The 14114-nt window shown below is 42.4% G+C and overlaps 9 protein-coding genes across 9 annotated transcripts; 7 read left to right on the top strand and 2 right to left on the bottom strand.

Moving 5' to 3' along the window:
- Positions 1–118: 118 nt before the first annotated feature.
- WALSEDRAFT_59383 (histone H3) lies at positions 119–660 on the top strand. Its single transcript, XM_006956351.1, has one exon. It carries the CDS (start codon positions 147–149, stop codon positions 561–563), a length of 417 nt encoding a protein of 138 aa, XP_006956413.1. The 5' UTR covers positions 119–146; the 3' UTR covers positions 564–660.
- Positions 661–3434: 2774 nt separating this feature from the next.
- WALSEDRAFT_7663 (hypothetical protein) lies at positions 3435–3611 on the top strand (the record flags this gene model as incomplete). Its single annotated transcript, XM_006956070.1, has 1 exon — positions 3435–3611. A coding segment is annotated over one exon (177 nt), but the record flags the coding sequence as incomplete, so codon positions are not given.
- A 640-nt stretch (positions 3612–4251) lies between these two features.
- On the top strand, positions 4252–5038 carry WALSEDRAFT_56261 (hypothetical protein). Its single transcript, XM_006956350.1, has 4 exons — positions 4252–4263; positions 4309–4380; positions 4429–4589; positions 4636–5038. Exons 3-4 carry the CDS (start codon positions 4434–4436, stop codon positions 4900–4902), a joined length of 423 nt encoding a protein of 140 aa, XP_006956412.1. The 5' UTR covers positions 4252–4263; positions 4309–4380; positions 4429–4433; the 3' UTR covers positions 4903–5038.
- A 299-nt stretch (positions 5039–5337) lies between these two features.
- On the top strand, positions 5338–6884 carry WALSEDRAFT_50099 (phosphoglycerate kinase; the record flags this gene model as incomplete). The annotated part of the gene is made up of 4 exons (XM_006956349.1): positions 5338–5355; positions 5549–5599; positions 5650–5700; positions 5748–6884. The coding sequence occupies 4 exons, from the start codon at positions 5338–5340 to the stop codon at positions 6882–6884; spliced, it is 1257 nt and encodes a 418-aa protein (XP_006956411.1).
- Positions 6885–7579: 695 nt separating this feature from the next.
- On the top strand, positions 7580–8564 carry WALSEDRAFT_59379 (hypothetical protein). Its single transcript, XM_006956348.1, has 3 exons — positions 7580–8034; positions 8078–8130; positions 8177–8564. Exons 1-3 carry the CDS (start codon positions 7827–7829, stop codon positions 8300–8302), a joined length of 387 nt encoding a protein of 128 aa, XP_006956410.1. The 5' UTR covers positions 7580–7826; the 3' UTR covers positions 8303–8564.
- A 209-nt stretch (positions 8565–8773) lies between these two features.
- WALSEDRAFT_31237 (bifunctional 6-phosphofructo-2-kinase/fructose-2,6-bisphosphate 2-phosphatase) lies at positions 8774–12140 on the top strand (the record flags this gene model as incomplete). Its single annotated transcript, XM_006956346.1, has 8 exons — positions 8774–9233; positions 9282–9988; positions 10034–11133; positions 11179–11368; positions 11415–11596; positions 11639–11863; positions 11911–11981; positions 12026–12140. 3 exons carry the CDS (start codon positions 8774–8776, stop codon positions 10544–10546), a joined length of 1680 nt encoding a protein of 559 aa, XP_006956408.1. The 3' UTR covers positions 10547–11133; positions 11179–11368; positions 11415–11596; positions 11639–11863; positions 11911–11981; positions 12026–12140.
- On the bottom strand, positions 10554–12165 carry WALSEDRAFT_59377 (bacterial bifunctional deaminase-reductase). The gene is made up of 8 exons (XM_006956345.1): positions 12026–12165; positions 11911–11981; positions 11639–11863; positions 11415–11596; positions 11179–11368; positions 11013–11133; positions 10775–10968; positions 10554–10732 (listed from the first exon to the last, which is right to left on the bottom strand). Exons 1-5 carry the CDS (start codon positions 12130–12132, stop codon positions 11282–11284), a joined length of 672 nt encoding a protein of 223 aa, XP_006956407.1. The 5' UTR covers positions 12133–12165; the 3' UTR covers positions 10554–10732; positions 10775–10968; positions 11013–11133; positions 11179–11281.
- On the bottom strand, positions 10608–11203 carry WALSEDRAFT_50096 (hypothetical protein; the record flags this gene model as incomplete). Its single annotated transcript, XM_006956347.1, has 5 exons — positions 10608–10732; positions 10775–10843; positions 10892–10968; positions 11013–11133; positions 11179–11203. 5 exons carry the CDS (start codon positions 11201–11203, stop codon positions 10608–10610), a joined length of 417 nt encoding a protein of 138 aa, XP_006956409.1.
- WALSEDRAFT_59378 (class II aaRS and biotin synthetase) lies at positions 12026–14104 on the top strand. The gene is made up of 4 exons (XM_006956344.1): positions 12026–12115; positions 12166–13325; positions 13371–13894; positions 13944–14104. The coding sequence occupies exons 2-4, from the start codon at positions 12205–12207 to the stop codon at positions 13958–13960; spliced, it is 1662 nt and encodes a 553-aa protein (XP_006956406.1). The 5' UTR covers positions 12026–12115; positions 12166–12204; the 3' UTR covers positions 13961–14104.
- Positions 14105–14114: the final 10 nt, after the last annotated feature.

The following is a 14114-nucleotide window of genomic DNA, read 5'->3' as shown; positions in this document are numbered from 1 at the left end:
CACCGCCTCAGGATCACCGTCCGCACGATTTAGATCAATTCGCGTCTGATCTAAAATGTAGAATCTGATCCAACCACGCGCGCGTATTTAGAGCCCAAACCATCTCTCTTTTCAGTTCATCAAACATCTACTTGAAGTAAATTAAAATGGCCAGAACAAAGCAAACAGCACGTAAATCAACTGGTGGTAAGGCCCCACGTAAGCAACTCGCTACCAAGGCAGCAAGAAAGACAGCCGCTCCACAAGCAGCTGGTGGTGTTAAGAAGCCACACCGTTACCGTCCAGGTACTGTCGCCCTCAGAGAAATTCGTCGTTACCAAAAGTCCACCGAATTGCTCATTCGTAAATTGCCATTCCAACGCCTTGTTAGAGAAATTGCTCAAGACTTCAAGACTGACTTGCGTTTCCAATCATCTGCAGTCATGGCTCTTCAAGAAGCTAGTGAAGCATACCTTGTCTCATTGTTCGAAGACACCAACTTGGCCGCTATCCACGCAAAGAGAGTTACCATCCAACCAAAGGACGTTCAACTCGCTCGTAGACTTCGCGGTGAACGTGTTTAAACACGTCTAAGCTAGACAAATTTCTATTCACCTATGAAGGACATCTCATGTAACTTATTGTATTGTACAATTATGCATCTAAGAATAATTATGATTTACATCTGATTTATTGAGTCTCTTTGTTGAGATTTGTGAAGCTCCTTTTGTCGGAGATCTTCACATAGAAGCTGCTTTGACGCGAGATTGTTGGTTTTTGTATAATTGATTTCAATGTGATTCTTCAAGCACATTGCAGATTCATTACTGGTGTTAATACTGAAATATGCTTCGTGTTTTACAATTATTTATATTGATGATGCAGAAAACCAACGATTCTAAATCATCCTGGAATTGCCGAGCAAGAAAAAAATAAAATGTCTCTGGATGTTGGCTTCGTAGTCTAATGTTAGGTATTCAAAAATGGGTTAAATTAGATTTTGTCTCGGTATTTTCATCATTACTTTCTTCTGATATTCTCAAAGCAGTAAAATATTTTAAAATCTGGTGACAGAACATATCTATCTTCTTGGTAAATATCAATATACATTTCTTATTTGATTTCGTAGAGGTTCTACACGTAGAATTTTTTTTTATGTTCTGTCGAAATCGAACTGGGGTCATATTGGTTTAGGCTAGAAAGATAACAAACAAAAGCAGGTAAATTGAATAATTAGATACAACTGAGTATGACTTATAAAGTGTGGGTGTAATTCGTTTTGCCAGCCTTGATGTCTTACAAACTACACCATTAATTCAGAAATTAGTTCAAGAAATTGATCCACTCTCAAACTTTTTAACCTTCTTATCAACAATGATTCGACTGTTAATGTAATGAGTAATGATCTCTAAGGTCTGCTCGACTCACCTCTTTTCAAATCCTTTGATGTAAAGATCCTCTAGACATCTCACACGTGATAGCGCAACGTAAGCCATTCCATGCTCGAAAATATCATCAAAATGAATAGATATCTTTGGAAGCGTCTTGCCTTGGCTTTTGTGGATGGTTGTAGCCCAGGCCAGCGTAAGAGGTATCTGGGTAACATTAGAAGTGTCTTGTAATTATGCACACGCCTACCTGAAATCTCGTCGCTATCGTGTCACCAACGTCATCCTCCATTTCCGTCCTTATTGAAGTTATCAAACCCTTTACTCCATTGTCGAACCTCACCATGACGCCAACCTTACCTCCTTCCTGCACACTATCGACTTCTTTGTAAAGCACCTTGCGATTAGATTGGGATGTGAGCGACGGTTTGCTCTCCCATTCATCACCTTTTGTTGTATTCTCATACGCGTCCTTGCGATAGATACCTATCGATTCTACGACACCGACTGCACCGTTCACCAGACCTTTAGTTGTGTGAAGATTTTTCACTAACATCACTTGAGCGCCCTTGGCGATTTCTACTGATTCAGGAATGGTTAAGGCGGAATTTAGAGCTATTTTGACATTTTTGACAGATCCTGGCTTTACTATCTTGTCTTTGGCGTTGAAAGTGTGTACTGTTTGATTGAGGTTGACGAGTTGTCTCTTGTTTGCGGCATCCACACGTGCTCTTTTGGAAAAGACCTGGAGTGGTTTGATAGAACTTTTTGCAGTCGTACCTTTCCGTTGTACATTATAGAGCGCCAAAATACTCTTATCAGTCAGCTCCCCTATACGTACTTCATTGAGGATAGCTTGAAACGTACTATCATCCTTCTGCCTATACGACGAGGCTAGCTGTTTGGTCATGAGTTTGCATTCGCGCCAAGCGTCACTCTCGAATGCGAAGACACGCTTGTTTGTCCCGATCGCAACTGGGGGGAGTTGAAAAAAGTCACCACAAAACACAAGTTGTATTCCTCCAAATGGTGCGTCATTCTTACGTACTCTCTTAGCAAGTTCGTTTAATTTGTCGAGGAATATGCCGTCAAGCATGGAAATTTCGTCGATGATGAGTACTTTAACTTTTTCCCATATGGCCATTTTCTGCTTGTTGAGCTTTATGCTGACTACCAATCCGGATACAGATAGCTGGGAATTCGTAATGCCCGACCAGGAGTGTGTTGTTACGCCGCCGATGTTCGTCGCTGCGACACCGGTCGTTGCTGTAACGGCGACTCTAGCTTCTGAATACTTGTTGCATAACGCTTCTACTGTTTTCTGTAACAAAAAAGACTTCCCGCTACCCTTGTGTATCGTCAGAGATGACATTGTCCAGAATGAAACGCACGGCTGATCCAGTCAAATAGACGTTCTTACCGGATAATATAGTATTTATAGCATTCTGCTGAGATTCTGAGAGCTCAAACTTTTGTTTTTGTGTTATCTGCCGGATTGTTAGATATAGATAGAGGCTATATAGACAACTAACAGCTTGTCCTTGATCTGCACTCTCTCTAGCGTATAGAGTTAGCTCTATCTCTTAAAGATACTCATCTCTCACTCAAATTTCCTTTTTGATGGACGATCTTGAGAAGCAGAACTGAGAGATGAGCCTATAAGAGGGATTCCAGTAGACATTTTTATCTCCTATTTATTCCAGAAACCACACCCTCAGCGTAAGTCGGAAAGCGTCTTCTTTTTAAACGACGATGAGGACAGCAAGGAATATCCACACGACAGCAAAATCATTAGCTGCAGGTTCGCCACGACAGATTCCAGCGGATTTATCAACGCTCGGCGCTCCTCCTGCGCCTGGAAAGGGTCGCTCACGACCAGGACAAGCAGGAAACGCCGTAGAGGCACCAAAGAGGCTGCCTTTAGGTGAGAAGCCACCATCGGCTCAGGGTGGACCAAGAATACAGAGGATGGATCCCTCAGTAACAAACTGGTTGGAGAAAGGCGACGGCTTGAAGTTTAGAAATGGCAGGCAAGGGCCAAACTGGATCGGAAGCACGCCATTTCCTTTAAACCCAACGTTCAGACCACCTGCACCATTGAGCGACGCACTTAAAACGAGAATATATACACTCAATCAGTCAGACCCTCAGAAATACACACCTACAAAGCTCAGTTTGGATCACAAAATTAGCGTTGATAGAATAAAAGCAATTATCAGATTGAAGGAATTAGAGAGCAACTGGGTGGAGAATGGAAAAGTCTTACAATTAGAGCATCTCAAAGGGATGGAGAAGCATTTGGGCGTTGCAGTAGCCAACAGCAAACTCAAAGACGACCTTGCCGCGATGGATTTGGTCAGCAAAACGCAACAAGTCGACCCAGAACCTGCCCAAGTTGACCCAGTACCTGCAGAAGGTGTTCTTCCGGCAGTACCTCGCTCAACTCACAAGACATCGCTCGCTGAGCAAAATATTTTCCTCTCTTTGGATAGCAATCAATCAGAAGAGGCTAAGAAAAAGGCAGATGAGCATGAGGCAGCCGTCGAGGAAACTCATAAAACAAAGTCAGAAAAACCAAAGCAAGAAGCAAAGGCCAGCAAAGGAGTCACTATCAAGGATAATTGGGAGTTTATAGATACGTCACAAACTACACAGCGTAGAAATTTGTCTAGAAACTAAAATATATTTCTTTATTATTATCTATTATCATCTGATTACACAATTGAGCTAATGGATAGCGGTGAACGCGTTGAAAAGGATGCAAATAATGCCCCTAATGAGAAGTGTGTATAAATGTACTTAAAATTCTTATCTAACGCGTCAAATTCAAGGCAAGATGATGATATCGACCATATAAATGATTTGTGGCAGGAAGTGTACAGCTCAAATTTAACTAGTGGGGTATATTACTTATTTATATTATATCCTAACCCTCCTATAGCTACTGAGCAGCTGCCGACGGAAGTGCATAGAAATTGCGGTCTTCTCAGCCAAGTAGCAAATAGTCAGCAAAGTGAGCTGGCAGCTATAGAAATAAACGACCACACTAATTAGTCTATAGACTATATGAATAAACTCAAAGAGAATTCACTCGGGTACATTCAAACCAAGCTAGAAGGACAGGATGCCAGTGAATTCCTTCGCCAAATCAGCAGCAACAGCGCTGACGCACAGAGGTTGGCAGACGAACGTGTATCGATATCGACGAATTTGAGAGATATAGTGCGTACACAGACTATGATCCCTACGGGAAGCTAAAGAGACACAGATAAACCGCAACATCAAACTAATAGAGACATCAATAGAGAACCAACAAACAGAGCTTCAAATGGGTGTTAGACCGGGTACCCAGCCATCACACAATGAACAATTGAAAAAAGAGCGCGACAATCGCATGCGTTCCCGTGCAGCGAGGGAGGAACAGGAAAGAGTGGAGAATGAAAATAACGAAGATGATGAGCGCTACTGTTTCTGCAACCAAGTCAGCTTTGGTGAAATGGTAGCCTGCGATAATGGTAAGAAAGATGTTTGTTGAGAATTCTACTCATATACTTCAGAACAATGCCCATATCAGTGGTTCCACCTCGCATGTATTGGACTAACTGAGGCACCCAGCGATGAGTTCATCTGTTCATTCTGCCAGCAACAGGATAGCGTACAGGATGGAGAACAAGAGAAAAATGAGCAAGAGCAAGACGAACAAGATGAGAATGAGGTGGATGAGAAAGCGTGATAGTGCTATATCTGCTTGTGTATTTTTATATAATGCGAAATCTGTACATTATTATTTGATCGGAATTACAAGTCAAATCCGAATAGCAAAGACATTGAGGAAAGTCCAGGCACATAAGCCGGAGTGTCTTCTGGAATGCCGATTTAAGAGAAGACATCAGTCGCGTGTATAGCTCGCTAGTATTCGTTGTCGCCGGTATGAGATCATATCATGCACCACAACGAAGGGATTGCGAAGATGGCCGATTCTAAAGCGGCATTTACCGTATATAGTACGCTTAGCTTTTTAATCGTCTGTTGGCAGAGATTTACTCGAATTTTCGGAAAGAAGCCATTTAAGATTTCCACCAAGGATATTTTACCTTTTTGAAATCAAACAACCATCATGTAAGTAAGAAGATACCAAAACAATAGACCCTAACAGCTACAGGACATCACTCGCCAACAAGCTCAACATCACAGACATCGACGTCGCTGACAAGCGTGTCCTCATCCGTTGTGTGGGTTTCTATCCGCTTTTGTAAGCATAACCATTTCTGACAGCATCTAGGATTTCAACGTACCACTTGACAAGAAGACTGGTGAGATCACCAACCCAGCCGTATGTATATTTGTTCGTCGATTCACCCCCACTGACAGCTCTACTAGAGAATTGTCGGTGCCCTCCCAACTATCAAATACGCACAAGAGAAGGGTGCTAAGGCTGTCGTCCTCATGTCACACATGGGCAGACCAGACGGTCAACCAAACGCCAAGTACTCCCTCAAGATCGTCGCAGATGAATTGGAGAAGCAACTCAACCAAAAGATCATCTTCACAAATGACTGTGTTGGTCCTGAAGTAGAGAACACCGTCAACAGCGCACCAAAGGGCGCTATCGTCTTGCTCGAGAACCTCCGTTTCCACATTGAGGAAGAAGGTTCAAGAAAGGACGAACAAGGCAACAAGATCAAGGCTGACCAAGCAGCCGTTGACTCATTCCGTCAACAACTCACCAAGCTCGGTGATGTCTACGTCAACGATGCATTCGGTACCGCCCACAGAGCTCACTCATCTGTCTCAGGTATCAAGCTCGACACCAGAGCAGCTGGTTTCCTCGTCAAGAAGGAACTTGAATACTTTGCTAGAGTTTTGGAGGCTCCAGAGAGACCATTCCTTGCTATCCTTGGTGGTGCTAAGGTCTCAGACAAGATCCAATTGATCGACAACATGCTCGAAAAGGTCAACTCACTCATCATCTGTGGTGGTATGGCTTACACCTTCAAGAAGGCTGAGGGTGTATCCATCGGTGACTCCCTCTTCGACAAAGCTGGTTTCGAAAAGGTCGATGAAATCAAGAAGAAGGCAGAAAAGCACAACGTTAAGCTCCTTATCCCAACAGACTTCGTCATCAGCCAAGAATTCTCAAATGACGGTGCCAACAAGGTCGTCACTGACAAGGAAGGTATCCCAGACAAGTGGGAAGGTCTTGACATTGGTCCAGCATCCAGAGAAGCATTCGCAGAGGAAATCAAGAAGAGCAAGACTATCCTCTGGAACGGTCCAGCAGGTGTCTTCGAATTCCCAACCTACGCTAAGGGTTCAAATGCCCTCCTTGATGCAGCTGTCGAAGCTCAAAAGAACGGCACAAATGTTATCATTGGTGGTGGTGATACCGCAACTGTCGTCGCAAAGGCAGGTAAAGAAGATGCACTCGCCCACGTCTCAACCGGTGGTGGTTCATCCCTTGAATTGCTCCAAGGTGATGTCCTCCCAGGTGTTGATTACCTTAGTGAAAGAAAGTAAATAGTTGCTTAGTTTAGAATTTTGTACTCTCTTTGTTATCATTTAAGCATTAGTTTTTTACATTCTCGTGTTATTGGAAGAAGGTAATGACAACAATTTGGATATGTTAGTGAAGATTTTCACTGATGTGGTGTTTTGCTTTTGTGTGCTACATTGCGACAATAGAGTTGATATTATTTGACATAAGGGTGTACATATTAGCTGAATTCGAAAATTTACTAACATTTTTGTGTATATGCGTAGATAACAGTTTTCCGCATAAAACCTGAACAATCTGAGAACGATGAAGGAGTTGGATAGTATCATGGTAATATTTAGCGCTTGTTTTATCTCGTAGTATGAGTTTTGTTTACATATCCTTGTGCAGTTTTTGATGTACATCGGGTGTGACATTACGTCGACCCTTCTGGGACATAACGAATCATTTAAAGATTAGCGAATGAGTTTAAATGGTTTAAATATTCATTGTAAATACTTTCACGGTTATTTCTTTCGTCGCTGGCGTGAATGTGGGGGATTGATATCTGAAGATAGTGAGCCAAGAAATGAAGCGAAGAGGAGAATATACGTTGTGCGATTATACTCAATCGTTAGCGGGTTCAATAAAGGGCAAAATATTTCTCAATTAAAAAGCCACACTGGCACCACCATTCACTTGAGATACGTTTTCAGCGAGACAGAGGATAGAGATTATTGCCAAAACTAATGACCGATCTCTAGAAGACCTTTAGCCTATTTAAAGTAGATTATGTCACAACATTCCAGTCAATCGCGGTGTTCATGTGCCAAACTTTAGAAGCTGTAAACGAGGCGATAACGCGTAGATTGAGCGTGAATTTGCTGCCTTTTGAAAAAATTTATCCCTTGGTATACAGCTATAGTAAAAAATAATATTCTTCTCTTTCATAAGTTGATAACTTTGCTTCTTGAACCCAAACGACGATGCCAGGCGTGACGAAGCGAGCATCAGAGATAAATCTGAGGAGAAAATCGAAGTCATCACTTAACCAGAGAAGAAGATTGAAAGCAGCTGCTTCTTCTGAGCGGATCAATGATGAGAATAACGGCGAGCTCGCGACTGGCAGTAACGCGAAGAAAAGTAAATTGAATGGTGGCAGACGTGCCCTATTGGAGATAGCTTGGTGGACTGGTACGTATGTTCTTTATATCTATGCCTTCACTAACGGAGCTAGTTACGCCCAATTTGAGCGATTATCTCGAGAATAACAACAATAACGCGTCAAATGTAGGTTTAATGTGAAGTCTTTTGGCGTTTTATTGACTTTACATAGAGCTACATACTTTACAGCAGCGGAAGTTCGCCTTCAGACAACAACAACATCGATAATCAGCAACCGGCAAAGGGAGGACTGGCTCCTCCACGTCCGACGCCATCTAGGATGTCGTCTATGAGATGAGCTGATTATTACTTTATATTTTATAGGAAATACCAAGGACTATCATTTTTCTGTCGTATATGTCGTAAACAAACTACTTACACTCTTTTAATAGCAAATAGCACTACCAGATACACATCCACACTCATTCAAACAAACAGTCTATATTTACGGATTATAAAACTCTCCGGTATTCTGAGATAGCAAAACCACCCGAATAGTCTATGATTGATAACCAGATATAGCCAGACGATGTACATTTCATTTACTCTCCATGTATTCTTTATTGGGTTTATTGCGGTTTGAATGTGTGCACTCTAGTGACGTAGTTGGCACTTAGCCAATCTACACGTAAAGAAATAGCATTTTGAAGTAATCTATTCTGTGTATGCTTTAGAAAATGAAAATATTACTAATCACCCTACTAGTGTCTGTCTATCACCCGTAAACACCCCGCGTTCCACGTATCACCTTGACTATCATCACTATAAAATGTCGACAAATGAGCCACCACAGCACATAAAAGATCAAGAAGCTACGTCTCAAGCGAGTGCGCAATCTTCACCTTCGACTCCTTCTCAGCCACTTGGAATGGAGCAATTACACCATCAGCAGTCACAGACAACACAGAACCTTCACCCAGTCAGAAGCCACGGTAATCTTCCAGACATAGAGCGCCTTAAGCTTGAAAGTGGTCCGATTTCACCTACGCCTTATTCTGCTTCTTCTGGCGGTATATTGAAACAACTCGACCAAAGCACGAACGCCTCGAGACTTGCGAGCAGAGCACCATCACGCGCACCTTCCGTAGCCGGTATTGGTAAAACTGCAGCTAAACCTGATTACTCAGAGGCGAAGATTGTCGTCGCGATGGTCGGTTTACCGGCGCGTGGAAAGTCATATCTCAGTAACAAGCTTATGAGATACTTGAAATGGTTGGAATATGATGTAAAGGTTGGTTCGTCTATCTACAATTGAGGGTTTTCACTAAATGATCCACAGGTCTTCAACGTCGGTCAGTATAGACGCAAATTGGCAAGAGAAAAGAAGGCGGCAACGGGCGCGAAAGATGATCACTCAGCTAGCTTCTTCAATCCAAATAACGCAGATGCAATGGGTATGCGTGAGACTATGGCTAATGACTGCCTTGAGCACCTTATCGATTGGTTGAAACAAGGTGGTAATGTTGGTATACATGATGCAACGAACTCTACTATGGAGCGTCGTCAAAAATTAGCCGAGAGAATTAGCAAGGAGAGAGGTATGCAGATCATTTTCATTGAATCTGTCTGTGAGGATCCAAAAGTAATTAGTGCAAATGTAGCGGGTAAAGTCAGCGCAGGTGATCCAGATTACAATGGAATGACACCAGAGCAGGCAGAGGCAGATTTCAGAAGACGTATAAGTCATTATGAAGCTGCTTACGAACCTGTGAACGAGCCGCATATTAGTTATTGTAAGGTAATCAACGTTGGTCAGAAAGTACAGTGTAATCTCATTAACGGCTACCTCCAATCAAGAATAGCTTTCTACCTTATGAATCTGCACGTATCTCCAAGAAGCATCTACCTCACAAGACATGGTGAATCTATGTATAACGTTGAAGGTCGTATCGGTGGTGATAGCGATCTCAGTCCTCGTGGTTCGAGGTATGCGCAGGCGTTACCAAACCTCGTTAGAGATAACGTTGGTGATGTTCCATTAACTGTGAGTGTGGTCTTTGTTTTCTACCCATTTTTAACAACACAAAAGCTTTGGACTTCTACTCTCAAGCGGACTATTCAAACAGCAGCTAACCTCCCATATCCAAAACTAACCTGGAAATCACTTGATGAACTGGATGCTGGTGTCTGTGACGGCATGACTTACGAGGAGATTGAGGAAAACTACCCAGAAGACTATGCTAATCGTGATGAAGACAAGTACAACTACAGATACAGAGGTGGTGAAAGTTATCGCGATGTTGTCATTAGATTAGAACCTATTATCATGGAAATGGAAAGACAAAACAACGTTCTAGTTATTTGTCATCAAGCTATTTTGAGAGCCATTTATGGATACTTCCATAATATCCCTCAAGAGGAGATTCCATATATCAAAATACCACTGCATACTGTTATTAAACTCACTCCGAAGGCTTACGGATGTGATGAGGTCAGGTATCAGCTCCCAATTGAGGCTGTGGACACACACAGACCAAAACCAACTATCAAAAGGTCAGATAGCAAGTCAAGCAAAGCTAGTGCACCAAGTTCAGTTCAGTGATCGTGTAATCAAGATGAATGAAGGCAATTTTTTGAGTGGAGTGTAGTGTTACATGATGTGTCTATATTCTTTCAGAGTCTGAAGTACTCTCGCTTTCTTCTTTTTTGGTGGATTCTTCTGACTTTTCTTCGTTATCATCCTCGTCGATTTCATCGCTGTAGTGTTCTGGATGGCTTCTAAAGCAGTCTGCTTATGTGAGAATAGTGTATAGTGAGATATTGGACATACCCTGCATTCCTTTGAATGCTTCAACACAATCTATACCCTTTGGTTCTGCTTCCGAATAAACAAAGCAGGCTGGTGTATTCGATAAGAATTAACATAGCACCTATAAGTATCACCCACAGAATGCAGTCTTGAACTCTTCACCGCATGGTCCGTATGCCATTCCACCCAAACATGGACAATCCCAGTTTATTTCACTAAGCGGAGTTAGATCGTTATCCAAAATAGCTGTGTATCCTACCCAGTCTCTGGATTGTATGCGCCTCCGCTACTACTACCAGTGGCACTGCTTTCAGCTTGTTCAGTTTGTTCAACTTGCTCAGCTTGCTCAAAAGCTGGTGGCGCTTCAACTGATTGATCGTCTATATATGATCAATAAACACGACGCTAATACACTCCCTACTGACCCTTCTTATCAACACCCTCACTCATTGATTACTAATGGAGGTGATCGTCAAGAGAGAAGATAGAAGAATAGCAGACTCTTCTTCTACAAAATTTATAACAACTTTACAATTCTCCGACGTCGCAGATAAAGACAGTGTCTGCTCCAAACTGCTTACTAGCACGATGTCTGACTACTGGTCTGTCACCATCCTGAGAAGAAGCGTGAGTGAGGACTTGAGAACATGCTTTTGCTTACTGTTATGATCGAAACACCATCACTGCCTATCAGAGTGGGTGATACCGTTACTATCAGTTTGTCTACTACGTTTTTGCTACTCAAGAGCGAACGTATCACTGTAGCACCACCTTCTATCATGTATCTTTTGAAACCAAATTCCTTCGTTATCTTATCGAATATACTCCTATCCCACCTTAGTCCTACAATCGTTAACTCTTATCGGTTTTGATAAGCTGACGCACCTTCATCAGAGCAAGTGAGCACGCCAAATATCCTAACACCAGATTTCTCTAAGTCAAGAAGCTTCTGTGTGCTTTTCGCTCCTTCAAATGTCAACAGAATCGGTGCTCTGCCAATCCCTCTTTTGTAATTCTCTATTATTTTCGCGTTGACTGGGCATTTAAAGTGTGGATCAATAATAACTGGCGTAGGTTGATCTTCTAATGCTGCCAAACTGGGTATTCTTGCTATAGCTCGCTCAGAACACCTTATCAAAAGGTAAAGACATGCTCACCATTTAAACCAGGATTATCGTTAAGGAGGGTACCACTACCGACTATAATAGCATCTGAGAGTAATCGCAGGCTATAAATTCTTAGTTATCGCGTCTAAAGTGGGTTATAACATACCTATGCGTCATAGCCATACTTTCGTCGCAGGATAATCGTATTTGCTTTCCTTCTTTACCTGCTATACATGCATCAAGTGATTGAGCGTAGGTTAGTATGATTTCCATATCCTCATCCTTGTTTTTTAAATTGTTCGTCAGAAATTCCGACATGAACGCTCGTTATCTAGATACAACGATATGAATGTTCTAATATACGATGGACCTGGTACATCACCGACGAGTGTCAGACGTTTACAGCAAGAAATGGTGACAAATTTAGTCGATAAATACTCAATACAGCTCGTTAGTCCTGAAATACTAGCGAACGAACCATGGGAAGAGCACACCCGGGCTATAGTCATACCAGGAGGTCGTGATTTACCTTATTTGCAATGCCTGAATGGAAAAGCTATGCGCAAGATTAAAGAATACGTCAATAACGGTGGTAAATACTTCGGCGTATGTGCAGGAGCATATTTCGCATGCAGATCTATCGAATTCGCAAAAAATGATCCACAATTGGCTATAATAGGTGACCGACCACTCAAATTCGTAGATGGCGTCGCTGTTGGTCCTACATTCGACGGATTCGAGTATAACTCTGAAAACGGTGCTCATTTGGTACAACTAAATTACAACGATGGTAGTAGTGGAGGATGTTATCTAAATGGAGGCTGTTCCTTTAATGTAGACCCTGCAAAAGGTGAAGTGTTGGCGAGGTATGCCCACGATGGTTCTATTGCCGCTTATCACATTGGAGATGTCGTCGTTACCGGTCTGCATCCCGAGTTTAGCATTAGAGCTCTGCCAGCCTCTATGCTGGTTGTAAATGAGGATCCGAAATCTGTTGCTAAGATGGAACAGGCACGCATCAACCATTTTCGTAAGCTTTTAGGCGCTCTCAAGCTTGAGTTGAGTCCTATTGAGGAAAGCAAGCCAAAAGGACTCCTCCCTTTGGTGCTCACATCTAGCAATGCGGCTACTTTGACCACTTTCGTTGAAGATCTCACAGATAAGGCCGATATTAGTGAGGAACCCAAGCCGTTCAACAATGAAAGCGGGAACGATTCCATTGTTTTGCATTCCAGCGGTGGATATACCTTGCGTGCTGAGTGTGATAGGATCGCACACGCTCATCAAGACCCTGACATTGATTTCAATAAAATTACCAAACACATTTACGTGTTTGATCAAGCAAATGGTATACCAACCTCTAAGTTCAACATCGCTGCATATCTATCTGAATTGCGCTCGGAATATGTTGGTCGTTTATTACTTTATGGCGAAGCTGTGACGAGCACACAGACTATGCTAGATAAGTGGGTGATCACTAGCCACAACGCTTTTTATCTTACCCTTCATAGGAATACACAACTTCTTAAGAAATGTCCTGATGGTTTACTTGCTCTGGCGTCTCACCAGCTGGCTGGAAGGGGCAGGGGCAAGAATGCTTGGGTGAGCAGCTCAGGATGTTTGCAATTCAGTCTAGTCTTGCGTCTCGATGCTAGTAAAGCTGCCTATGTAGTTTTTGTACAGTACTTAGTCGGTTTGGCTATCATACAGGCACTCAAATCGCACACTAAGGACTTGGATATCAGTCTTAAGTGGCCTAATGATATTTACGCTCGCAAGGATGGAAAGCTCCTCAAAATAGGTGGTATACTTATCAACTCACAGTTTATTGATGGCCAGTTTGTTCTTGTTGTGGGCGCTGGTGTCAATATCAACAACAGTCATCCAACGACATGCATTAATGACCTTCTTAAGGATAAGATAAGCATTGAAACTGCTATGGCATTGATTGCTGGTCGATTAGAGAAGATGTGGAGTGTGTTCAGCCGTACTGGCTTTGGAGAGTATCTTGATGATTACTATGAAGCATGGCTGCACAGGTGAGTATGCTTATTTTAATATGATTCCAATGTTGAATATGCTTCCAGCGATCAAGAAATAACTATCGAAGATACGAAACAAATGGTCAGAGTGGCTGGTATCACACTCGACCACGGCTATTTGCGTACATACCCTGATATGCGTTGCAAGAGAACACCTCGTGATCAACTTTACCAACCAGTGGATCTGCAACCAGATGGAAACTCCTTCGACAT

This window comes from Wallemia mellicola, assembly GCF_000263375.1.
Source record: "Wallemia mellicola CBS 633.66 unplaced genomic scaffold WALSEscaffold_2, whole genome shotgun sequence".
NCBI lineage: Eukaryota > Fungi > Basidiomycota > Wallemiomycetes > Wallemiales > Wallemiaceae > Wallemia > Wallemia mellicola.
This window is presented reverse-complemented; position numbering and strand designations above follow the sequence as displayed.